Source organism: Macaca thibetana, chromosome 15 (genome assembly GCF_024542745.1).
Source record: "Macaca thibetana thibetana isolate TM-01 chromosome 15, ASM2454274v1, whole genome shotgun sequence".
Lineage (NCBI taxonomy): Eukaryota > Metazoa > Chordata > Mammalia > Primates > Cercopithecidae > Macaca > Macaca thibetana.
The window spans coordinates 58,716,898-58,744,118 of record NC_065592.1 but is presented as its reverse complement, the minus strand read 5'-3'; the positions used below and the strand labels follow the sequence as shown (position 1 = coordinate 58,744,118).

General features: G+C 39.5%; 1 protein-coding gene across 2 annotated transcripts in view; it reads left to right on the top strand.

Moving 5' to 3' along the window:
• MTAP (methylthioadenosine phosphorylase) overlaps positions 1-27,221 on the top strand; it is a 117,826-nt gene that overhangs the window by 82,311 nt on the left and 8,294 nt on the right. For both annotated transcript variants that reach the window (XM_050761140.1, XM_050761142.1), the window contains one exon: positions 24,636-24,744. In XM_050761140.1, coding sequence (XP_050617097.1) covers positions 24,636-24,744 — 109 coding nt within the window. The remainder of the gene's footprint in view (positions 1-24,635; positions 24,745-27,221) is intronic.

The window sequence follows — 27,221 nt, the reverse complement described above, 5'->3', positions numbered from 1 at the left end:
AGAGAGTGTCCCTTCAAACCCTTGTTTCCTGTAGCTCATGAGTCAGATCCCATTTGGTTGCATTTAGTTCCAGAGTCTTAAGTCACATGCCTATGCCCTACCTGCAAAAGAGGAAGGAAAAGTAAGTATCTGGTATTTTTAGCTCCTATAGTGGATCATTCACCCTTACCACATGTTTGTGACATTATGAATTCCCCAAACATAAAAACTAGTTATACTGGTACACAACTAAAACAACATGACAAATGTGACAATAACCATATACCATCCACTTTCAAGTTTTCTGCATAACCAATTAAGTCAATCCTTAGAGGGACTTAAATTAAGATTACAAATTGTTATTTGTGCCCTTATGAACTTTCTGACCTAAGTATTCTCAATCCAATAATGTAGTTATAATCCTGCATTTATTTACTGTTTTCATCAGGGTTTTTAAAAATACATCCATATATGTAACTTTCTTGGATCAATTTAACTTGATCTAGGTTATTCTGGAATCTATCAGAATAGAACCCAGAATGCCTGGAGGTCTGGATAGAATAGAAAATTTCTTTTATTGCCTTTAAGAGCTGTTAAACAAAACTGAATTCACCAGTTACGAAAGCAAATGATTAAGGTAAGAACAAAAATATCAACACATTATGCTTGTTTACTTTAAAACAAACCTTCTATATGAATAAAAACAAATTCCCACCAAAATGTAAAGAATTTAAAAGGTAAATTGTAAACATTTTAAAAAGGCATTGTGGAAAAGATGAATTCAACTAAATGTGCAGCTATCTGAAAATGAGGCGGTGTTGTCTTCTCCTTAAGTATAGTGATTACAAATAAGGAAGGAGGATTGGAGGATTTCCTGCTTCTTTCTGTAGCATTGAATGGGGCCTGCTTTGTTAGATGACTTCAATTGCAGGATATTTCAGAAGGTGGATACATGGACTACTATATTTAGACTCCAGCTGCCAGTGAGTCTGGGGGAGGCATACTTAGGCTTGCTGCAAAACGATGATCCATGGCTTTTGTGAACAAGTTATCCTGAAATATATGACACAAGATTAAAAAAAAAAAAAATCTTCAGGCCCAACTCAGAAACATCCTTTACTGATAATATGTAAAGAAGTTACAGAAGAAAATGCTTCTGGATAGATGAGATGGAAAATATTGAACAGAGTCATTGGGAGAAGAAAGTCCTTTTCAGCTTCTCACATTGCTGCCACCTGTCCTAGAGACATCCAGGGATTCTAATTTTATGGTGGAAAATGTCCAGAATTGCTTATAGCTATTATCATTAAGTTTTGACCTACTCATTATTCCTTAGTGAATATGAAATGGGAAAAGTGTTCTCTTATCCTTCTCACAGGGTATGTGACAGGGGTGTGGCTCACTTCTTTGGTACCCCGCTGCTCAAACCTCTAGGGGGAGCATTTTTTGGGCTCCGACTCCATGGCAGTGTCTAGAGTTGTTTACAGCTCCTAAAGCCCCAGTGGGCGTGTGTTACAGTATGCTCTTTTAGTTTTGCCATCTGCAGGCAGCTTGTGTTAATCAGCTCAGTTAGACCCTCCACCTCATTGCAAGGACAGAGGGTTTTCTGTATCCTGGGTTCCTGCCCTAGTGTATCGGAAAAATCAGATCACACGTGGGCTTGGAGAATGAGTGCATGAGTGCAAGGTTTTACTGAGTCATGGAAGTAGCTCTCAGCAAATGGGTGGTGAGCCAGAAGGGGAATGGAGTGTCTTAGCGTCCAGTTGCCTGTGTGTGTGCCCGCTAGGGTTTCCAGGGGTTTTACAGGCACAGGATGGGCATGGCACTTCCCTGCCCCCTCCCTGTATCAAATAGACTGCATTTTTAAACATAAGGCAATAAATTAAATCCACCATAAATTGAAAAAAAGGTTTAGTTATGTTTCTCCCCTCCAAATTTAAAACACACACACACATAAAATCACTGTCTTTTCCAGGAATATGGAAGACTAGAAAATATAAAATTTTTTCACTACAGGAGGTTAGAAATGCTGGACAAAATGTAGCAGACATTCTGTTAAGTCCATAGGTGAGAGTTCAGTAAAGTGAAATAATTCCCAAGTGACCCAAAACAAGTGGGAACTAAAAAACAGCACTAAGAGAATAAGAAGGAGCTTCTGATATTAGGAATCAAGATTTAGGTTATACCAGCTGCTCCCTGATGGAGACAAGACTTTTTGAGACTAAGAAAATAAGGACTCAGAATTTAAATCCCTACACAGAATTGGATCATTTGAAGAGCTATACATTGATGGTGAGGAGATCCTAGAAAATACTGCAAAGGGAGATGACAACACTTATATTACTATAGTGGCTTTGGGTGGGGAGAAATTATTTTGTGTAAAAGCCTGCTGTCAAGTGGGTTTGGTATTTAATTTAGTTACATGATATGAGTACCTTCAGCTAAGAAATTAACCAAATAACTGGTTACAAATTGGTAGTATTTTTGTGAGGCCAGAAAGAAACAAACAGAAGCAAAATGTTTCTAAGGAATTCACCTAAAACCCAGACTACACAAGATTTCTATAGGTAAAACGCTTCTTAAAATTAACTTGTCTTCCAAAATACAAAACTACAAAGGGAACAGTCTTCCATGCACAAATGTTAGCAGAAGAAGAGATGGAATTATCAGCTCAAATTTCCAAATAAGGGGTAAGATGTCAAAGCAGGAAATGAAAACGTGATTTTAAAAAATATATGTATATATGTGTGTGTGTGTGTGTGTTTAAAATATACTTTAGAAAACAAAGTAGAATTGAAGATGTGAAAAAAAATTAAAAATCATTGAAAGGGTTAAACATCAGATTGAACACAACTGAAGAGAGAATTTGTTAACTGGATAATGGATTTGAAGAAGTTACCCAGAATGCAAGAGAGGAGAGAGGAGGAGAGCAGAGAGGAGAGAGAAGATGTGAGAGGACTGAAGGACTGACATAAAATCTATTAAGAGTACCAGACAGAAAGAACAGAGGAAATGGAGGATTGGTGGGTAATATTTGAAGGAAATATAATGAATGAAAATCTTTACCAAATTATAGAAACATTTAAATACTTAGATTCAGAAAAGAAAATAAGTTCCAAGCTGGAGGAATGAAATTAATTTAGCTTAAATTAAAAGCAACTAAAGATAAAATGATAAAGATTATCTATAAAAGAACATTTATTGGTATAACAGCAATTATTTATGTCAGTAGCAGTAATACAGATATAAATTAATGGAAACAATTACCAGAATATAGAGTAAACCATGCCCTTTGATTGTAAAAATAAACGCTTTTTGCCAAGAAAAAAGACAGAATCATCTCCTGTCAAAGAATCCTTGGCAGTAATTCAGTAAATTAGCAGAATAGCCTGGAAACTGAAAGCTGAACCCAGTAATTTAATGTTATACCATAGTTATTTTCCACCAACTAAAGGTATGTGATTGTATGAAGGCATGTGGTTGGGTTAAGGGGGGTGAGTGGGTGTGCTTATTGAAGAAACAGCATGTGATGACTAAGTACAATCCCAGATGTTGAAGTCAATTCATCTAGAGTTTGGATATTTAGACAATGGAATCACGATGGTCAGTAGTGTTTAACTTATATTAGGTTCTAATATACTAACCTGTAAAGGCTGTCACACAATGCTGTTAGTGATTAAGTAGTTTGTATATAAGGCTAGGCAGGATGGCTCTTGCCTATAACCCCAGCACTTTGGGAGGCCAAGGCCGGCTGAGGCGGGCAGATTGCTTGAGCTCAGGAGTTCAAGACCAGCCTGGCCAACATGGCAAAAACCCATCTCTACAAAAACATACAAAAATTAGCTGGGCATGATGGCAGGTGCCTGTAGTCCCAGCTACTCAGGAGGCTGAAGCGAGAGGATGGCTTAAGCCTGGGAGGCTGAGGTTGCAGTGAGCTAAGATAGCACCACTGCACTGCAGCCTGCGTGAGAGAGCCAAAGCCTATCTCAAAAAAAAAAAAATATATATATATATATATATTATGTGATAAACCAGAGCTAGCAATGTGTTTCACATACTTTCCTTAAATTTCAGGGTTATCCTTTCTCATTAATAATACTTGTATGGGTTTTTTTTTTAACTATAAAAGTAATTCGTGGTGGTCATAGGCAATTTGAAAGATATATATGTAAATCACAAGAAAAATTTTTAAATTTCCTTTACTCTTACCACCCAGAGAAAATATTAATCAGCTTTTTAGGACATTTTAAGTTGATTTCAATTTTTTTAATTCAACTTTGCATTTCAAGATAATTGCTAACATGCAAGTCTTAGAAATAATCAACTGATCTTGGGTGTCCTTTACCCAGTTTTTCCCAATGGTAACATCTTTAGTACATTTAGTATAGAAAAACTGTAGTACATTCAATGGTAGACTGTCATAGAAAAAAAAAAAAAGAAAAGAAAAGCTTTTATAAAGCTTAAAAGTCAGGATATTAACATTGATGTAGTCAAGATACAGAACATTTCATTCACCACAAGGATCCCTGAAGTTGTTATTTGATCGTCACAATCACTTTCCTTCTTCCCTCACTCCTTCCTTAATCTTGGTAACCACTGATTCTTTCTCCATTTCTATACTTTCATCGTTTTAGTAATGTTATATAAAATAGAATCATACAGTATGTAACATTTTGGGGTTGACTTTTTTGTTTAGCATAACTCTATGGAGGTTCACCTAGATTGTTGCCCGTATCAATACTTTTATTCCTTTCTATTACTAAATAGTATTGTATGGTATGGATATGTGTAACCATTCACTTGTTGGAGGACATTTGTTTCCAGTTGTTGATTACTGTAAGTAAAGTTGCTATAAATATTCATGTACAGGTTTTTTGTGTTACATGTCTTAATTTCTATGAGGTAAATGCCCAGAAGTGAAATTGCTGGGTCATATGGTAGTTGCATGTTTAGTTTTTTAACAAGCTCCAACTTCATATCATTACATTTGAAGTAAGTTTATTATATAGTAGGTCATGTTTTTAAATCCGCTCTGACAATCTGTCTTTTAATTTGTGTAGTTAGAATAGTGTTATGACTTAACCCTGACGTTTTTTGTTGTTGTTTTCCTCTATTTGTTTTCTCTAGTTTTTGTTTTAGTTTTCCTTTTCTTGCTTCCCTACAGGTTACTTGAATATTTTAAAATTTTATTTTAATTTAGGTACAGTGTTTTTGAGCATATCTCTTTGTATAGCTTTTTTTAGTGATATTAAATTATACTTGATATTACATTATATGTACATAACTCATCACAGTCTATTGTGTTATTATTTTGAGTGAAATACGGAAGTCTCATCTCTTTATATTATCCCTTACCCTTCCCCATTTGTAGTATGATTATTGTAACTATTTCCTACCCATATATTTAGAACCACATCAATCAGTGTTATAACTTTTGCTTAATCTGGTAAATATAACTTAACAAAATTTAAGAAGAAAAGGAAAACTAATTACATTTATGCATATTTTTGCTTAGTATCTTCTTTCTTCCTTCTTGCTGTTTTAAGGCTCCTTCTTTCATCATTTCTTTTCTGTTTAGAAAAATTCCTTTAGCCTAAAAGGAGTAGGTCTGCTAGTGACAGATTATCTTAGTTTCCCTTTAACCGAGAATGTCTTAATTTTCCCTTCGGTTCTGAAGTACATTTTTACTGGATATAGGATTCTGGATTGACAATTCTTTTCTTTTAGCACTTAGAAAAATATTGTGCCACTTCCTTCCTGCCATGGTTTTTTATGAGAAATGTTTGGTCATTCTAATTTTTCCTCCTATAGGTAAGGCATCGTTTTTCAATAGCTATTTTTGAGATTTTCTTCTTTGTCTTTAGTTTCCAGATATTTAGTTATAATGTAACTTGGCATGGATTTTGGGGGGGGGTTATTCTATTTGGGATTAGATCAGCTTCTTAAATCTGTAAATTCATATCTCTTGTCAAATTTGGGAATTTTTGGGCTATTATTTCAAGCACCTTTTCAGCCCTGCCCTATGTCTCCTCTCCTCAGGGACTTTGATGACAGGAATGTGTAATCTTCTGTTATATGCCCACAGGTCCCTGAAGTCTGTTCTTTTTTTTTTTTTTTTTTTTTTTTTTTTTTTTTTTTAGTCTATTTCACTATGTTATTCAAATTGGGCATTAAATTGCACTATTGTTCTATATTCCAGCTCAATAATTATTTCCTCAGTTTCCTCCATTCTACTGGTGACTCCATCCACTGACCTTTTAACTTTGATTATTGTGTTTTTTTAATTCTTAAGATTTTCATTTGGTTTTTCTTTATATCTTTTATTTCTTTGCTTAGACTTTCTGTTTTTTTACTGAGGCTTTCTTTTTCATCCCCATTTTTTTCAAATCCATGTGTCATAACCCATCGAGTAACTTTTATCATGGTTGCTTCAAAATCTTCATCAGCTATTTCTAACTCTCTGATGTCTTGGTTTGGCATCCGTTATTGTCTTTTTTATTCATCTTGAGATTCTGGTCTCGGAATAAGTGACTTTTAATTAAAACCCGGACATTTTTGTCTTATGTGATGAGACTCTGGATCTTACTTAACCCTTCTATTTTAGCTAGCTTTCTTGGCATTGCTGTAGCAGAGTAAGGGTTGAGGAGTACAAGTGCAGGTGGAGGTTGAAGAACAGACAGAGATAGAAGTAACAAGTTCTCCCACTTGGCCTTTGTTGGCACCCAAGGATGGGAGCACCTTGTAACTTCAGGTTGGCACCAGGAGTTCTGTGTCCATTGACACTAAAAAGGAGGGAGGCTTATTAATAGCAGGTGGGATGACTGTGCTGTCTACCTATACAGTCTAATTACAGCTTAGCAAAAATGAAAGTCTAGGCTCCCCACTGAGCCTTTGCTAGTGAAGATGGGAGTTAGGATGACATTTTTTTTTTCTTTCATTTTCTTTTTGACTCCTATATGTCCCAGGCCTGGAGCTGAAAAACCCAGTGAGCTGGGTTGACATTTTTTTTGTGGTGTTTGGCTGGAGTAGAGCAGCTATTATCTAAAAATTTTATCTTATTAGGCTGCTGCTTACTTGGTCCTTTAGCTAGAGAAAGGATGCTTTTTCTGGGAGCCTTTTTTTTTCTTTTTCTTCTTCTTTTTTTTTAATCTGTGCCCATTGGTATTTCCAGCTGCTGGGTTTTCAGCTGCAGGCCTGGAATATAGGAGTCAAAAAGAAAACCTAGGAAACTCATCATTGCGTTTTTCCTTTCCTGAGTTTCTGACCTGGTCTTCTTCCTTCTTCCACATTTCAAAATCTTCTTATGTTTGTTTTATGTATAACATCCAAGGTCTTTAGCTGTGCTTAACTAGAGGACTAGGGAAAAGTACGTCTTACTTCATCTTCCTGAAAGTAGAAGTCCTATTTTATTTTCCTTTAGTTTAGTTTATTACTTTTTTCTAAAGTTGAATAATATTAATTTTTCTAACTTAAAAGTATATTTCAAATACTTGAATTTGTCTTTTAAGAAGAGTAGAGTTTTATCATTTTGGAGCTCTGCCTTCTGAGATGGTTTTACCATTTTATATTCATAAGTTTTAGAATTTCATTGAACTACTTCTCTACTTTTACCACCACCACTGGCAGTTTTTCATATAGGTATTACTTTAAAAATTGTTAAGATTATTCTAATTAAGCAGAGAGAGTAGAAAATAAGGAAATGAATTACTTTTAAATACTATTTTTACTATTACTTCATGAGAGTTATGAAGACAAGACCACATAGATTCTACACTGAATGGGCATCTAGGCTTACTTATTAGCTTAGTATGCCTCTTACACAACAAATTCATAACACCACAAGGTAAATGTATGCCTTGGAAATATAACACATTACTACATATCAAGCACGTTTGTAGTTGGTTTTGAATAGCTTAATTCATGAAGATTAAATTTGAGAATACCTAAGCCCTATACTGAACAGCAAAACCATTATAGAGTACCCCACCGTGACATAAATTTAATTCTGTATGGATTATGTACATTCTCTTGCACTCTCTCTCAACATTGGACATTTCTCTTATTCCTCAACATCAGCAATATAAATGGTTTATTCAATATTTGTAAATAATTAACTCTACCATCATCGTGAAAAGGGAAAGAAAGATGAATGGTAAGTATTAAAATAACTGTGCTAAGCATAAACAATAGCTAACATTAATTTAACACTTTCCATATGCCACATAGTATAGTATTTATTTAACAGGTGTTAACTATTTTTGTTCCCACAATACATTGTTTGAGGCAGATACTACTAATTTCCCCATTTTATAGATGAGAAAACTAAAGCTTGGGATGTTATGTAACTTGCCCAAGCCACACATAATAATAGTGGCATAACCAGAATTTAAATCCATAGTCTGTCCCTGATTCCATGCTTTCTATGCTGTTTAACTTTTACATGAGAGTGATATCTTTTATAGCATTAAATTGCACCAGGGAACTCTAACCCATCTTGCCTGGGTCAGAAAAGGCACAAAATGTCAACTTTAAAGTATTCAAAAATGATATTTGTTTCTTTCATTTATTCATCTGCTATGTAGCAATCACCATTGTATAATATCTCCATAAGAATATATTATTTGAAAGGAAATCCATCATTTGTTTATTTAAAATATGCATAAAATGTTTACTATGGGCCAGGCATTGTTCTAAGTACATGAGATACATAAATTACCAAAACACACAAAGATTCACACCATTAAAGAGTTTGTATCTTAGCATGAGGGAGGAATAAAATAATAGCTTTAAAAAAAGAAATAAATAAATTATATAGTATATTTGAAAGTGAAGATGAAAAAAATAAAACTAGTATAGGTAAGTGTGATCATCAGGGAAGCAAGCAACATTAAATGGGGTGGTCGGTATCAGAAGATGACATATGACGATGAGAGAATTTGTCTTTGAAGAAGAAGATTCCAGCTAGAGAAGACAATTCTATATCCCTAAATTGGGAAGGCACCTGCATGCCTGAAGACTGGCAAGGAGGCTAGTGTGATGGAAGTAAATGATCCAGTGAAAGAGTAGTAGGAAATAAAGTAAAAGAGACATGTATAATCATGAAAATCACTGAAAGGTTTGGAGATGTTTTGGGGGCAGTCCTTGTTTGTTTGTTTTTTAATAGCAGTGATATAATTCACATATAAAGTTTATAAAGTATACAATTCAGTAGTTTATGATATATTCACAAAGGTGTGCTACTGTCATCACAGTCCAACTACGGAGTATTTTCATCACTCTCCAAAATCACCATATCTATTAGCAACCACTCTTCAAGTCCCCATCCCCCAGCCTTTGGAAACCACAGATTTCCTCACTGTCTCTATGAAATTGCCTATTTTGGACATTTATATAAAAAGAGTCATATAATATATGGCCTTCTTTGTCTGGCTTCTTCATCTGACATAATGTTCTCAAGGTTCATCCATAGTGTAGCATGTATCAGTACTTTGTTCCTTTTCAGGGCTGAATGATATTTCATTTTATGGGTATACCACACTTTGTTTATTCATTTGTCACCTGGATTGTTTCCACTCTTTGGCTATTACAGATAATTCTGTTATAAACATTCTTGTACAAGTATATTTTTCATTTCTCTTGGGTAAGAACCTAGGAGTGGAATTATTGGACCACATGGTAACTCCACATAAGTTTTAAAATTTTACTCTGAGTATACTTATTTAAATAAGTATAAAGAAGAGTGATATAATCTGACTTGCATTTTAAAAGATCACTCAGACTATGGTGTTGAGAATATACTGTAAGATAACAATTTTTTAAAAAGCAGAGAACCATCAGGCCCAGCATGGCAGCTCACACCTGTAATCCCAACACTTTGGGAGGCCAACACAGGAGGATCACTTGAGCCCAGGAGTTTGAGACCAGCCTGGGCAACACAGAGAAACCCTCTGTGTCTCTATAAAAAATATAAAAATTAGCCAAGTATGATGATATATACCTGTAGTCCCAGCTATTTGAGAGGCTGAAATGACAGGATCACTTGAGCCCAGGAGGTTGAGATTGAACTGTGGTCACACCACAGCACTCCAGCCTCAGTGACAGAGCAAGACCCTGTTTTGAAAGAAAGAGGAAGGAAGGAAGGAAGGAAGGAAGGAAGGAAGGAAGGAAGGAAGGAAGGAAGGAAGGAAGGAAGGAAGGAAGGAAGGAGGGAGGGAGGGAGGGAGGGAGGGAGGGAGGGAGGGAGGGAAGGGAGGAAGGTAGGAAGGAAGGAAGGAAAGAGGGAGGGAGGGAGGGAGGCTAGTTAAAAGTTTGTACTGGGTAGGCCAGGCGCGATGGCTCATGCCTGAAATCCCAGCACTTTGGGAGGCCAAGGCGGGTGGATCACGAGGTCAGGAGATCAAGACCATCCTGGCTAACACGGTGAAACCCAATCTCTACAAAAAAAAAAATACAAAAAATTAGCCGGGTGTGGTGGCGGGCGCCTGTAGTCCCAGCTACTCGGGAGGCTGAGGCAGGAGAATGGCGAGAACCCAGGAAGTGGAGCTTGCAACGAGCCAAGATGGCGCCACTGCATTCTAGCCTGGTCAACAGAGCAAGACTCTGTCTCAAAAAAAAAAAAAAAAAATACTGGGTTGAATAACTACCCTCCAAAATTCATGTATACCTGGAACCTGTGAATGTGACCTCATTTGGAAATTAAGATGAGGTCATACCAGGTTGGGGTGAACCCTAATCTAACAATTGGTTTCCTTATAAGAAATGAGACATTTTAGCTGGGCATGGTGGCTCATGCCTGAAATCCCAGAACTTTGGGAGGCCAAGACAGGTGGATCACTTGATGTCAGGAGTTCGGGACGAGCCTGGCCAATATGGTGAAACCCCATCTCTACTAAAAATACAAAAATTAGCTGGGCATGGTGGCGGGCACCTATAATCCTAGCTACTTGAGAGGCTGAGGCAGGAGAATCACTTGAACCCAGGAGGTGGAGGTTGCAGTGAGCCGAGATCATGCCACTGCACTCCAGCCTGGGTGACAGCAAGAATCCATCTCAAAAAAAGGAATGAGACACCTGGACACAGACACAGGAAAAAAAAAATCCATGTGAAGTTGGATACATAGATAGAAATGTTGCATCTACAAGCCAAGAAATCCCTGATGTCACTGACACTCGATGTACCAGATCTAGAAAGAAGAACCTATATCGCTCCTGGATCCTTCGAAGAGAGCATGGCACTGCTAACACCTTTATTTTGGACTACTATCCTCCAGAACTGTGAAAGAAAAAACAAAAAAAAAATCTGTTGCTAAAAGTCCCCCAAGTTGCAGTACTTTGTTACGGCGTCCCCAGGAAATGAATACAGAGGATATTGTTGTTATTTAGGTGAGAAATAGAGTTGGTCCAGACTAGTGTGATAGAAGTCAAGGTAAAGAAAAAAGGTCAGAATCCAGAAATACTTTGAAAGTAGAGCTATAGGATTTACCAAATGATTGAATGTAGGTTTTGAGGGAATAATAAAGGAACCAAGAATAATCCAAGACTTTTAATCGAAACTATTGGAAAGATGTTGCCATAAACTGAATGAGGAAGGCTTTGGGTGGAGCAGCACTCAGGGGAAATACAAGGAGTCCAGTTGCTAAGTTTTACAAGCCTATTTAACACCCAAGTGGAGATGTCAAGTAGGCAGTTGTACATAAAAGTCTTGAATTCTGGAGAGAGGTCTCAGCTAGAGATATAAATCTGTGAGTGGTCCACATAACAGAGGCATTTTCAGCCATTAGATGGCACAAGATTGAAAGAGATCACTAAGGAATGCAGTGCAGAGAAGACAGCAAGAAGAGAAGCAAAAATGCAGTGCAGAGAAGAAGTACCTGGGTACTGCACTGTTAGTAGGTCAAGGAAAAGAGAACAAATCAGCAAAGGAGACTAGAAGGGAGCAACTGGTGAGGAAAAAGGAGAAGACTAAGAAATTGTGATGCTTGTCACTAATCATCAAGCAAATGCAAATTAAACCTCAAGGAGATACCAGCTTACTCCTGCAGGAATGGCCATAATTAAAAAATCAAAAAACAATAGACGTTGGCATGGATGTGGTGCAAAGGGAACGTCTTTACATTGCTTGTGGGAATGTAAATTAGTACCACCACTATAGAAAGTAGTATGGAGATTCCTTAAAGAACTAAAAGTAGAACTACCATTCAATCCAGTAATCCAACTACTGAGTATCTACCCAAAGGAAAAGAAGTCATATTTAAAAAGACACATGTACATGCATGTTTATAGCAGCACCATTTGCAAATGCAAGAATATGGAACCTAAGTGCCCATTGACCAAAGAGTTGATAATAAAAATATGGTATATATACGCCATGGAATACTACTCAGCCATAAAAAGGAACAAAATAATGTCTTTTGCAGCAACTTGGATGGAGCTGGAGGTCATTATTCTAAGTGAAGTAACTCAGGAATGGAAAACCAAATATTGTATGTTTTCACTTATAAGTGGGAACTTAGCTATAAGGACACAAAGGCATAAGAGTGATTAATGGACTTTGGGGGCTCAGTGGGGGAGGTTTGGAGGGGGTAAGGGATAAGAGAATATTGGGTACAGTGTACACTGCTTGGGTGACAGGCACACTAAAATTTCAGAAATTAGCACTAAAGAACTTACCCATTTAACCAAAAGCCATCTGTACCCCTAAAAACTATTAAAATTTAAAAAAAAAAAAAAGAAATGTTGATTGATATGGTTTGGCTGTGTCTTCACCCAAATCTCATCTTGAATTTTAGCTCCAGTAATCCCCACATGTCATGGAAGGGACCTGGTGGCAGGCAACTGAATCATGGAGGTGGGTCTTTCTCGTGCTGTTCTCGTGACAGTGAATAAATCTCACGAGATCTGATGGTTTTATAAAGGGGAGTTCCCCTGCGTATGCCCTCTTTGCCTGCTGACAAGTAAGATGTGTCTTTGCTCCTCCTTGCCTTCTGCCATGATTGTGAGGCCTCTTCAGCCCTGTGAACTGTGAGTCAATTAACCTCTTCCCTTTATAAATTACCCAGTCTTGGGTGTGTCTTTATTAGCAGCGTGAGAACAGACTAATACAATTATGCCTGTACTAGAATCCACTTGAAGAAAGGGAAACACGAAGTGATCACCAAGGTGTGACATAGGAAAGCAGAGTTTGATGGTCCATCAAACGCTATTAATAGGAAAAAGTGAGAACTAAGAATTGATCGTTGAATTTAGCAATATAAAGATTATTGTGACTAGGATGAACAATAGTTTCAGCAGTGTTGAAAGTAAAAGCTTGATCAGAGTAGGTTTGTAGCTTGAAAGAGAGGAAATTGGAGACAGCAATTATAGACACTTGAAATTTTTGTCATGGAAGATTTCAAGCATATAAAAGTAAGAATTAACAAAAAATGAAACCCATCACCCACATTCAGTTGTTTTTAACTGATAGCCAATGTTGTTCATTTATTTCCCCACTCCCTCTGTCCCTACCTTACCAGATTATTTTGAAGACACTCTGAAAAATCATTTAACTTCATTCATAAAAATTTAGACTTCTGCTTTGAGGCTGTTGCATTTTTTCTTTTTCTGTAAAAGGAGAGAAAAACACATGGTAATTTGCAGGTGGAAGTGAGGTTAAGAGAAGACATTTGTAAACCACATTTGGATCCCTGGGTTCAGATGTGGACTAGCAAGAGAATTGGAGTTAACCAGGTTTTGGTTTTGCCATGCAGAAAACAGTGTGAGGTTCAAGGGTGTATACAAAGGACTGATTACTATCCTTTGAAAATTGACTGTGTGACCATAAGCATTTTAGCTGGGTAAGGAGTGGAGTGATGACATAAAGTGGATGAAATACACTGACAACGTGGTAGAATCATAGATTAGAGGTCAAGGTGGGGTAATAAAGAGGTGGTAGTCAAAGAGTACAAGTTAATCAGAGAAGCAGGCTTACAGAAAATAAGCCAGAGAATGTTCGTCCACGTGTATGTTAACCCATTTCCTGTTTAGAAAAAAAAAAAGTGTGGCTTGCTGCCAGCACTCATTGAATTTTACATAAACACACTCTTTGAGGCTGAAGCAAATCTGACTGATTTTTCAATGTGAAAATAAAATATAAAAACTGTTCATGGAGTTATTTCTAAACAGAACTTGTCTCTAATCCTAATGTAACAGAAATGTATATAATATTACATTAGAATTAGAGACAAGAGAACAAGAATATTGTTGGGGCAAACAGGAAATGGGTTAATGAATTAGACTAGAGTAGATTTACAGATAAGGAGACTAAGTTCAAGAGCGAAAATCATAGAGAAATGAGTTGAATTACAGAATGGGAGTGGCTGGTGGATTTTAGAAAGGAGGGAGTATATTCAGAACATAGCAAAGAGGATCAAGAAAAAATTAGCCCATGACAAGAGAGAGCGTGGGAGTATAAATAAACAATGCCCACCTGCGAAGACTGTAAGATAAGCAGGAGAGAGAGCTGTAATTCTATTAGAGCAAAGAAAAGAGATTTTCCTTGACCACTGCATGATGCTTTTTTAACATGTTTTTTTTCCTCAATAAACAATTGCAGGCACAGTTGTGAGCATGGGCAAATTCAGGTTTTATGTGACCTGAAACTTACTTAGTTTGGAGGACTTTCTTTAAGGAAAGAATGTAAAATTTTTATTTTCCCAAATTTTACCAACAAAAAAGTACAATTATGTAAATCTATTATCCACTTACCTTCCAATAACCCACTTGAAAGGGGCTATTGGGAAACAATTCTCTATGGATATTTTCATCCTTCTGCGTGATCAGGCTTTCTGAGCAAAGAATATTGTCAAACTTGATTAAATAATTATTAAGTAGTAAACATGCCTTGGAAGCCAGAGATTGTTATTACTCTGGAAATATTTATCCCTTGGATAAATCCCACTTGATCTTGCTAAATGATTTTTTGTTTTTGTTTTTGAGATGGAATCTTGTTCTGTCACCCAGGCTGGAGTGCAGTGGCACAATCTCGGCTCATTGCAAGCTCCACCTCCCGGGTTCACGCCATTCTGCTGCGTCAGCCTCCCAAGTAGCTGGGATTACAGGCACCCGCCACCTTGCCTGGCTAATTTTTTATATTTTTAGGAGAGATGGGGTTTCACCGTGTTAGCCAGGATGGTCTTGATATCCTGACCTCGTGATCCGCCCGCCTCGGCCTCCCAAAGTGTTGGGATTACAGGCATGAGATCTTTTTAATGTATTGTTGAATTTGGTTTGCTAGCATTTTGTTGAGGATTTTTACAACTATGTTCATCAGAAATATTGGCCTAACGCTTTCTTTTTTTCTTGTGTCTTTGTCCAGTTTTGCTATCAGGGTAATGCTGACCTTGGAGTAAGAGTTTGGAAGTATTACCACTTCTCCCATTTTTTTTGAAGAGTTTGAGTTTTTTCTTTAAAAGTTTGACAGAACTTAGCATTGATGCAATCAGGTCCTAGACTTTTCTTTGATGGGAGACTTTTTATTACAGCTTTGATCTCATTACTTGTTTGTTCAAGTTATTTTTTTCTTTATGATTCAATCTTAACAAGTTGTATGTGTTCAGGAATTTATCGATTTCTTTTTGATTTTCCAAAAGAAATGTGTTGTTTCTTTTGGAAAAAGTTGTCCATAATTGTTTTTAATGATTCTTTGTATTTCTGTGGTCTCATTTGTTAACTTTCTTTTTTTGTTTCTGATTTTATTTACATGGGTCTTTTCTCTTTTCTTCTTAGTTTAGCTAAAGGTTTGTTAATTTATTTTTTCAAAAAAACCTTTTTGTTCATATTTTGTATTTTTTAGTCTCAATTCCATTTACTTCTGCTCTGATCTTTATTATTTCTTTCTTTCTACTAAATTTGGTTTTGTTTTGTTCTCTTTTCTAGCTCCTTGAGGTACATCATTAGTTTGTTAATTTGAAGTTCAAAGATAATGTAGAATTACAGTGGTCATTGTAAGGAAGTTTTAACCTAGACAATACTGATCAGTTATGAAGTGGACTGGAAAAGAAGAAATTCAGAATTCCTCAAGAACAGTGGAATGTAGATTTTGATTATCATGCAGAGCCTTCCAAAAGACGCAATGAATCAAAATTTGCCTCTCTTAAAGACTTCTGGCCAGAAGCAGTGGTAATCCTAGCACTTTACGAGGCTGAAGAGGGCAGATTGCTTGAGCTCAGGAGTTTGAGACCAACCTGGACAACATAGGGAAACCTCATCTCTATTAAAAACAAAAATAATAATAACAATTAGCTAGGCATGGTGGCACAAGCCTGCAGTCCCAACTACTCAGGAGGCTGAAGTGGGAGTGTTAGAGTAGGTAGTTAGGCAGACATGAACATCAGAAGAAAAGCCCATCCCCCACCAGTAATGTCAGGCAACCATTAGGTGATGGTCAGGTAGTTGTTAAGCAGTCTCTTTAAAATAATAATTGGTTGCAGCCAGTGCCAGAGAAGGGCAGTCTCCCAATATATAGAAAACACTTGAAGGTGGTGGCCAACAGCTTCCCAATAAGGAGCTGGGCAAGCAGGCTCAAGCATGCACTAAGAGGCAAAATGGCATAGTTTAACTGGTGTATGACCTTCCTCTATGAACACTTGAGAAAAAACACCTCAAGTGAGCATGCACACAACTTCAGTAAATACACTGTGCATGTGGCCTCTCACAAGTGCTGGCAGGCCACTGTGCATGTGGACAGCCCACCCCAAGAAAAAATCAAGAGAGGAGAGACACAAAACTCCAGAAGAATGCCAACATATAAAACCCCAAGTCAAAGGTCAAACAGGGCACTTGGATTTCTCAGGTTACCCACTTGGCCCTCTTCCAAGTTACTTTACTTTCTTTCATTCCTGCTCTAAGACTTTTTAATACACTCTCACTTCTGCTCAAAAACTTGCCTTGGTCTCTCACAGTGGCTTATGCCCCCCAGACAAATTCTTTCCTTTGAAGAGGCAAGAATCAAGTTGTTGCAGACCGATACAGATTCATTGCTGCTAACATAGTTTGATGCCACATGGCTTGGATACGTTCCCCAGTGACAAGAAATCTCTATGCCTCTCCTTCTTTGGCTGGAGAAGGAGGAGACCTGTACGCAGTTTTCTTCTCCCCTTTCACTCTCCTGCTTACTAACCAATCCCCAGAACAACTATTTTCAGCCACAGTGGCTCTGCACCCCCTGGCTGATCTCTCAGCTTATCCTGACAGGTGGCTTACGGTGGGAGGGGGAAGGACCTTGGAGTCCACACCATGTAGACCTGAAATACTAATGGCCCACCTAGACAGGAGGCTCACGAGAGTGGTAGGGCTAAAGCCTAAGATTGTGCAATGTCTGCAATTTCCTCTGCTTTTTCAAATATAATTGGCTTTTTCCCCAAAATCCACACCACCTATTCTCCTGTTTTCTCTATGTGTATTCTGAAATGGCCTTGTGTGCCCACCACTCTGTCTGCCTCAGGGGCAAGTATGCCTTTTCTCTTCTTTCGTTTTGTATGCCATGCAAGTTCCTTCTCTACCTTAAACACACACTCCCTGTTATTCGTGCACCCATGGCTCTTGTTGCATTTGTACAGCAGCAGAGAAACAGGCTCCCTTGCAGATGTCTGTTTGCTTGTTGCCAGGATAGACACGAATCAGAACCCCAGTTCTGTCAGCTCCTTATGACTTACCATACACTTTTCATCCTTGTTATGCTCCAGGGTCAAGTTTTTGGTGGCTTTTGAAGCAGTTTTTAATGGCTGCATAGAACATCGTTTTATGGTTCTTTAAGGATCTCTCCTACTTGCTTTTTTTGAGTTAGCACCCCTTTGGGAGGAGAGAAAATTCTTCCTTTGCCATTTGTGAGCTCTTATCCCAAGCTCCAAGTTCTCCAAAGATTCCTCTTGATGTCAAGAGGGCAAATAAACATTGGTATTTTGAATCCCAGGGCTGCTGTTTATGTGAGCATATGAAGGCTTTCCATCAGTATTCCTCACGCTTCCTCCCACTTTCTCCTGTAGCAGAGGGATTGTCCTGTCTACTCAAGCATCTGTTCTGGATGTTACCCCAGGAGGACAGGGAACCTCAAAAACAAAATTTTCTCCATTCCTCTAATCACTTCCATACCCTCCTCAATGTACATAAGGACTCTCAAGGTCATATTTAAAGGGAGGGAAGTCCAGCCCCTTGCAGCAGTTGGCTGAAAAACAAGCTTCTCATCTACTTAAAGAACATGGGAAATGGATCATTAAAAAAAGAAAAAAGAGATAATCATTTTGTTGCTAGAATGCTCTGAGTAAGAGTCACTGTAAGATCATGGAGATAAGGATATAGGCCGGCCCAAGGTTGCAGGTGCAAGAGAAAAAGTACCCATAGGACAGAGAGAGATAAAGGCTGGTCCCAGGCTACAGGCACAGAACAGACTACCATTAGAACAGAGATGAAGGCAAGCTTAGGGGTACCCGGTAAAACCGGTTCATTCTGAAACTCCAAGGATAAATAGGGGACCCCTTTTCACTTGGGTATTTCCTCTGTTCTCAAGTGGATAATTGTGATGAGATGGGACAGAGATTTGGGTGCCCAGTAAGACATGTTCATTCTGGAACCCTAATGATGAATGGGGGATGCCCTGTTCAGGAAAGGATAATAGGGAAATAAAAGGAGATACCTTCTTTTTCCTTTTTTTCTCCTTTGTTCTGTCTTCACAGATGGGTAATCACATCTCTTTACTACAGTACAAACCCTTCGGATGCATCCTCGAGAACTGAAACTTTGACCCCCAAACCCTGAAAAGGAAAAGGCTAATATTTTTCTATATCACAGCCTGGTTTTAATACAAGCTCCAGGAGCAGAAATCTTGACCAGAAAGTGGAAGCATAAATTTTAATATGCTCTATCAACTAGATTTGTTTTGCCGCTAGCAGGGAAAATAGACAGAAATCCCCTATGTACAGGTCCTAAGAAAAAACCCAGACCTTTGTTGGGCTTGTAAAATTGATCCAGTGATGATAGCAGCCATAGTCAGGCTGCCCCATCTGGTTGGTTCGGGAGACCCCTCGTTGGGTTTACCCAGGGCTCAAGCCCTGGAGGAACCAAGAGTGGAGCTTAGCTCAAACCCTACCCTTTGACCCCATTATATCCAAGTCTCCTGGCTTTGGAGCCTTCCCTTTCATACCCAGGGCCATCCTCTGGACACCACCCCCTTGAGTTATGCTCCCTTCAAGAAGTTAGTTGACCTACTAGAGTTCAGACTCCATTTAATATGCAAGACCTGAGTCAAATTAAAACAGAACTACGGAAGCTTATGGAGATCCTGACAAATGCATCAAAGGGTTCCATAAAGTGGGCTTAACATTTGAACTCACTTGGAGGGATCTCTCAGTCATACTAGGACAAACCCTGTCTAAGGGAGAACATGACTCCATTATGGAGGCTCCCCAACAATTTGCAAATGCAATGCACATGTCTCCCTTGGGGGCTACCCTGTATGGGTCACCACAGTTCCTTGGGTCAGCCCCAGTTTGGATTACAATACCCAGAGGGGTATATGAGCAAGGAATTGCATGTTCCTACGTCTGTTAGAAGGAATGAAAGCTAGCAGAGCCAAGCCTGTAAATTATATTAAAATTGGTCTTAATAAATCAAGGACCTCTTGGAAACCCCACCACTTTCCTAGAGAGGCTACAAGAGGCCCTGGTGAAACACACTAACCTAGACCTAGAGACACCAGAAGGGCAACTGGTCCTAAAGGATCATTTTTTAACTCAGGCAGGCCCACATATTTGGAGGAAACTCCAAAAACTAGCACTGGACCCCAACACCCTTATGCCTCACATCTTCAAAATAGCTTCCTCTGTCTTTTACAACCAGGACTAGAAGAGGAAAGCGCTCAGGGAAAGAAGAGGTGAAAGGAAAAGCAGCAGTTCCAACTATTGTCTGCCCTGAAAATCCACCAGCCCTCTCCAAGTTGCCCTCAGAATACCCTCCCAGTTAACTGCCATCAGTGTGGGAAGCCAAGACACTGGAAGACAAACTGCCACAGTGGGACAGATGGGAAAAATCCCTACATGGCTTGCCCCTTCTGTCACAAACTCAACCATTGGAAATGGGACTACCCTGAGGGCTGAAGGGCCCCTAGGACAGAATCCCAATTCCTAATGGCCTTAAGCTAAAGGGGTCCTCCACTCCAGCCAGCTCCTGGATTGAATATTACTATTGAAGGGATGGAGCTAAGGGCTGCTTTGGATGTGGCAGGTAGGACTATAAGTTTTATTTGGGAAATGGCCTGCTTGGTGCATATCTCTTCATGGGAAATTATCCTCCAAGGTGATGGGGGTAAATTGGGTGCCCATAACCCAAAGGGTCACTCCTCATCTTTGCTGCCTGTGAGAGGAGACTGTCTTTTCTCATGCATTTTTAATGATAGCAGAATGTCCTACACTGCTTTTGAATAGAGATATTTTATTAAGATTGGGGCTCAGTTAACCTTTACCAAAAGCAATCTTATGCCTCAAGGAAGTCACACACAAGGATGAACTTTCCACAGACTTTTCCACTAATCCAGAGACATGGGGCTCAAGAGTACCAGGAAAGGTATTATACCTTTCTGGGGTCACAAGATATTCCAGACTTTCAATACTGGCATATGGTGAAATTATTAAGTCCTTATATCAGGTTCTAAAAGAAGGGACTGATTGGGACCCACTTCTCTGGGAAAAAGATCAGAAGCAAGTAAAAACTGAACTAAAAACTGTCAGTTTTAGTTCTAAACTGCCTTCTCACAAGCCCCAGCCCTTGGGCTACCCATACTAACCAAACCATTTCAACTTTTTGTCACTGAAAGGTAAGTTGTAGCCCTGGAAGTTCTAACTCAAACCATCAGGCCATCAAATGTCCTATAAGTTACTTTTTAAAGAACCTAGACCCAGTAGTGCAAGGGTGGCTGCACTGCCTAAATGTAGTGGCTACAGCAGCCCTTTTACTCAAGGAGGCCCTCAAAATCACAGTGCAACAGTCAGGCTCCTGACATCCCACCAAATAGGTCCCTTATTGGATATAGAAAGACCACAATGGATCACTGATAACAAACTGCTAAACTACCAAGTCTTGTTGTCAGAAAGCCCACAGGTAACAGTTGAGTAGTGTTCCACTCTTAACCCAGCGTCCTTACTGCCACTACTAGGAGAGGATAACTGAACACATTCATGTTGTGAGATACTTAACCAAATTTATGCCAGCCTGGAAGACTTAAAATATCAGCCCCTAGGTTATCTAGATGAAATATGGTTTTCAGATGGGGTTGGCTTTGTCAAGAATAGAGATAGAAATGCACAGTATGCTATAGTGTCCCTTCACCCAGTTACAGAGGCGGTAGCTCTATACCCAGGGACCTCAGTGAAACTAGCCGACTCATCACATTGACCAGAGCCCTAAAACTTGGGGAAAGAAAAAGAATAACCATGTATACAGATTCTAAATATGCCTTCCTGGTGCTTCACACCCACATAGCTATCCGGAAGGGAAGGGGATACTTAACAGCTTGGAATACTCCTATTACGTACAGACCTCCAATCTTAGAGCTACTAGAGGCTGTTCATTTGCCTCAGGAAGTGGCAATAGTGCACTGTAATGAACACCAGAGGGGTTCTGATGAAACCGCATGGGGAAATATGTTAGCTGACCAAAAAGCTAAAGAGGCAGCCATCTCAAAAGATACCTCCGTGGGAACCTTACTGCCCTCTCTCCCAAGTAAACTGTCCCTTCTCTAATACACTAAGGAAGAAATAGATTGGGCCATCCAGCATGGGTATAAAGAAGAAACCAATGGAGGGTACATGTTGGGAGAACTTCTCCATCTACCTAATGCCTCCCAGTGGAAATTCATCAAGTGTTTACATGACTCATGCCACCTTGAAAAGGACAGTCTAGGGCAAATTTGTAAACGGGCGTTCAGTGGGAAGGGACTAAACAAAACTATTCAATAGGTTTGTCAAGCCTGCACCTTGTGCACCATAAATAATCCCCAGATGGGGAAGCCCTCTCCATTAATAAGTCAAATCCAAAGGAGAGATACAAGCCTGGGGAGGACTGGTAGATGGACTTCACTCAGCTACCCACATGCCACAGGTATAAGTACTTCTTGGTCTGTGTAGGTACCTTCACAGACTGGGAAGACTCCGGCCCCACAAGGACTGAAAAGGCACAGAAGATAGCTAACTTGCTCCTAAAGGAACTCATTCCCTGCTTTGAACTCCCCAGGTCATTGCAGAGTGACAGTGATTCATCTTTTTTTCCTCAAGTAACTCAACAGGTTAGTAATGTCCTAGGCATAAAGTAGTACCCTCACTTTGCCTGAGAACTGCAATCTTCAGGAAAAGTAGAAAGAATTAACCAAACCCTGAAATGCATCCTCAATAATCTCTGTCAGGAAATAGCAGTCATGGGTAGACCTCTTACCTTTAACCCTCCTTCAAATCTGTATTGCCCCTAAGGCTCCCTAGCAATTATCTTATATGGTAGGCCATTTCTATATTGGGACTTATCTGATACTAGATGAAGAAACTGCCAAAATCACCCAGTATGTTTCTTCTTTAGCAGGCTTCCAACAGACTCTCTGGGAATATGGATTAAAAACAAACCCAGCATCGGAAGGGGAAAAATCCCAGCCTCTGTATCTTCCAGGCTCACTAGTTCTCATTAAAACTTGGAAGGTTGAAACCCCAAATTCCCAACTAACTCCAGTCTGGAGGGGCCACTTCACTGCTCCAGTATCTATTCTCACAGCCATTAAAGTTCCAGAGATAGCCAGCTGGATACATTATACCTGCGTGAAGTCATGGAAAGGCCCTGGAACACCAGAGCCGGAACCAACACCCTCAGCTCCAGAATACACTTGTGAGGCACTGGAAGATCTGAAATTCCTCTTTTAGTGAAAACATAAGTAATTCCCCCTCAACATCCTTTCACATCAAAGTAAGGTGATCCTAGTATTCAGAATTTTCCTAATAATTACTCCAATTATTATCACTATTTTAACCCCAACTTGTACACCACCAGGATTTCCAGTGGCAGCTTGCTTTATGATCAATTTATCTCTTTCACAATCACCTTAGGTCACCGTGGCTCTGCCCCTTTTGGTTCTCATACTCATCGCTTTACTGGCAGCACACTGCCATCCTGATTTCCCATTATTAGAAAAAGCTCAGCAATTGCTCCAAAACACAGGATCCCCTCACTCCACCAAATGCTGGTTATGTACTAGCTCTTCTTCTAAAACACCAGGGAGAGCTTATCCAGCCTGTACCAGAGATTGGACAAACATAGACATAGAATTATGTATTTCCTCTCAACAGGACCCTAATCTGAAAGAGCTATTTGGGTCTGCAAATAACATTTTTTGCAAAAGCAAAGCAGTATTTCCTTGACATCCACAAGGAACTTCCCATTTTTGGATCAGTCTTTTCTAATATCACTTTAATGAGAATAACCCCTATTTTGTCTTATGGCCAAAAGAAAAAAAATGGAGTGGATGTAGGTTATTTCCCAATATAGCCTGTAATGTTACTCGCGCTGTAGATTCTAACCAACAGACTAATCAAACATACACCCAAAACCAATTCCACCATCAACCAAGATTCCCCAAACCTTCAAATATTATCTTTCTTCAGGGGACTTTGCTAAATAAGTTCATTCAGTTTTGCCAGAAATGCCCAAGCTCATGCAGTACTTGAAATTTCTAGTTCCAGCCTGCTGATTGAAACCAATGTCTGCAAATTGCCAACCTCACCTCCACAGCAGAATGGGTTCTATTGGACTAAACTCAAAATTCTTTTTTGGGAAAATGAAACCAAGGCAGCTAATCAGAATCAAACCCCATGCACCCAAGTATTAGCAGGCATGACTGTAGCTACTGGCTACCTGAGTGTGTTGTCATCCTTGGTGTTTTTGGGGGCTGTCCTCATCTCTTATTTTGTTTCGACATCTATACTTGTCTTAAAACCCAAGGAGCCTTCTGTGTTTGTGGCCAGTTTACCAATGCCTTCTCACTAAATGGACTGGAACTTGTACCATAGATTATGCACCCCTGGCCATCTTTATACTCCCTGGCAATCTCTCTCTTCCAGTACCAATCCATGGGAATTCTATCTTGTCCAGGTGAAAAGGGCTATCCAATTAATTCCCCTTCTTATGGGCCTCAACGTTATAGCTGGTACAGGAACCTAAATTGCCAGAATCTCAAAAGCCTCCTTGACCTATAGGCAACTCTCAAAGGAAATAGCCAGCAATTTTAATGTGATAGCTAAAACCTTAACCATGCCAAAACAAATTAACTCTTTAGCAGCTGTAGTCCTCCAAAATTGTCTAGATATGTTAATGGCAGCACAGGGAGAAATTTGTTTAGCCTTAGATGAAAAATGTTGCTTTTGGGTAAATCGATCAGTAAAAGTACAAAACAACATCAGACAACTCCTAAATCGAGCCTCCAGCTTACAAGAACAACCCTCTCATGGTTGGTTAGATTGGTAAGGACCCTGGAAATGGGATCTTCCCTGGGTTCTTCCCTTTTTAGGCCCACATGTTAGCCTCTACTTTTGCTCCTTTCAGTCCATGTCTTCAAAAATCTAATAACCCAATTTGTCTCCTTTCTCTCACCTTTAGATGATCAAGTTCCAGATGATCCTCAGTGAGGGATACCATCCTCTTAGTATTCAAGAGTCACCCTTCTACAGAGGACCCCTAGACTTCCCATCAGTGGGACATGGCAGAGGTGAAATCCTGCCCATCTCCCTTAGACCTGACTGGGTACTACTTTCACCAACCCATGCAGCCACCCTGCCCTGACAGCTAGCAAGAGGCCAAGACTCACGGAACAATCACCACCACACCTCTGTTGGCAGGAAGCAGTTACAGAAGACTGATCATCATCCATTTTCCCAAAGAATTGGGTCGTGAATTCTTGTGGGGGGAAATGTTAGAGTAGGTAATCAGGCAGACATGAGCAAGGGAGGAGAGACCCCCTCCAACTAGGAATGTCAGGTGACCATCAGATGATCGTCAGGTGGTTGTTAAACTCTCTCTCTAAAATAATAATAGGTTGCAACTGGCAACAGGGAAAGACAATCTCCCAATAGATAGAAAACTCCTGAAGCTAGTGATCAGCCGCTTCCTAGTAAGATCTCAGGAGTTGGGCAAGCAGGCTCAAACATGTGCACTAAGAGGCAAAATGGTGGAGTTTAACTGGTATACGGACTTCCTCTAGAAACACATGACTCATGCACATGTGGACAGCCTTCCCCAAGGAAAACTCAAAAGAGGAGAGATGTAAAACCCCAGAAGCATGCCAATATATAAAACCCCAAGTCTAAGGTCAAATAGGGCACTTGGATTTCTCAAGTTGCCCACTTGGCCGTCTTCTAAGTGTACTTTACTTCCTTGCATTCCTGCTCTAAAACTTTTTAAACTTTCACTCCTGCTCAGAAACTTGCCTCAGTCTTTCACTCTGCCTTATGCCCCTTGGAAGAATTATTTCCTTCAAGGAGGCAAAAATCCAGCTGCTGCAGACCCATACAGATTTGCTGCTGCTAACAGGAGGATAGCTTAAGCCCAGAAGGTTAAGGCTGCAGTGAACCATGATTATGCCACTGCTCTCCAGCCTGGCAACAGAATGAGACTCTATTTTTTTTTCATTCTAATAAGACTTTTTACAAAAAGCAAAATGATAATGGAACTAAAAATGTACGTTGACTGACTTAACTCCAACTGCTTTTTCCCTCAATTGAAACCACCTTTGCAAAAATTATAACAGTGAGAAAATTATGGCAGTAGGGGTGATCTGATCAAGCCAAACTCCATCTTGCCTTTAGCCTTCAAGCTGCCCATAATTATTCCTGGGCTTAGGCCAAGCTAACTGTGGGAGACACTTGGTCTGTAGTTTAAATGATAATAGTCCTTCCCTAACATTCCACCACCTCAGCAAAGCTGATGAGAGGCCAGCAGGCTAGGAGGATAGAGGAACCTGAATTCTGCTAAGGTGTAGATATAAACAATTTCCAGCCACTATTCTGGAGGTCACAAAATACACAACTGCTTCAATTACTCCTGCAGATAACATCAGTATTTTAGAATCTAAGATTGGCCTTTTGAGGTGTCTTTTCAGGTTTTCTGTGTCTGACTACTGATGGCTCCACCTGGACCCACCAACCACTCCTGTGGCCCCTCCAGAAGCGACTCAGCATGCATAAGGACTATTTCCCACACCGCTGTGATTGCATCCCCAACCAATTAGCAGCAAGCACTTATTGCCTAACCAGCCCCATTCCTCCCCAAACCATCCATGAAAAACCCTAGCTTTCAAATTTCCAGGGAAGCTGATCTGAGCAATAATAAAACACGTCTCCCATTTAGCCAACTCTACATGTGTAAAACTCTTTCTCTATTGCAATTCCCCTGCTGCCTTGATAAATGATAAATCAGCTCTATCTGGGCAGCGGGCAAGAAGAACCTGTTGAGTCCTTACAGTATCCTTCTTTCTACACTCCTCTGCCTAATTACTCTGAATCTACTAACTTTTTCACTCAGTTATTTTTCCACTTTGAAGACAAAAAGTTAGAAAAAAAAAATGCCTTTTGAAATTAGTCCCTCAGAATAAACCAGCTGGGCTTTCTTTAGCCACCTGTATGCCTTAGTCAAATCTAAGCTCAGAGACAATAGTGAAAGGCTTTCTTATCCCAAAGGAAAACTCTCAGAAATTTGCTGACGCTCTCCATGCTGAATCTTGGTATAGAACATGCTTTGCCCTATTTACTCATGGGCACCATCCTGAACTCAGTAATCTAGCTTTTTTTTTAAAGCTGGGTTGGGAAGACACAGCTCTAACTGAATTAGTTGCCAAACTATGCTATCTGGCATAAAGATTATTTTGAGAGAGTTACTTTGAGACTCTTTGTAAGAGAAATTTATGTCTACAAAGGAAGTCTATATTTATAAGCTCGTCTCTCTCTCTCTCTGCATCAGGAAGAAAAGAAGGACTAAATCACCAAACAGTCTTAACCAATAGAGAAGGAGTTTAAGTAACAAACCTTCCCTTTGTTTAAGGTGCTTTTTCTGGCTCTCTGCCATTAAGATCTACATTTTCCACCCTGTCTCCTCTGGGACCTGAGGGTTACCTCTTTGACATGCAAATGCCAGGGAGATTACTCACCAGAAGAATAAGAAGAAAAAGAGCTATTTGGAAATTGAGCAAAT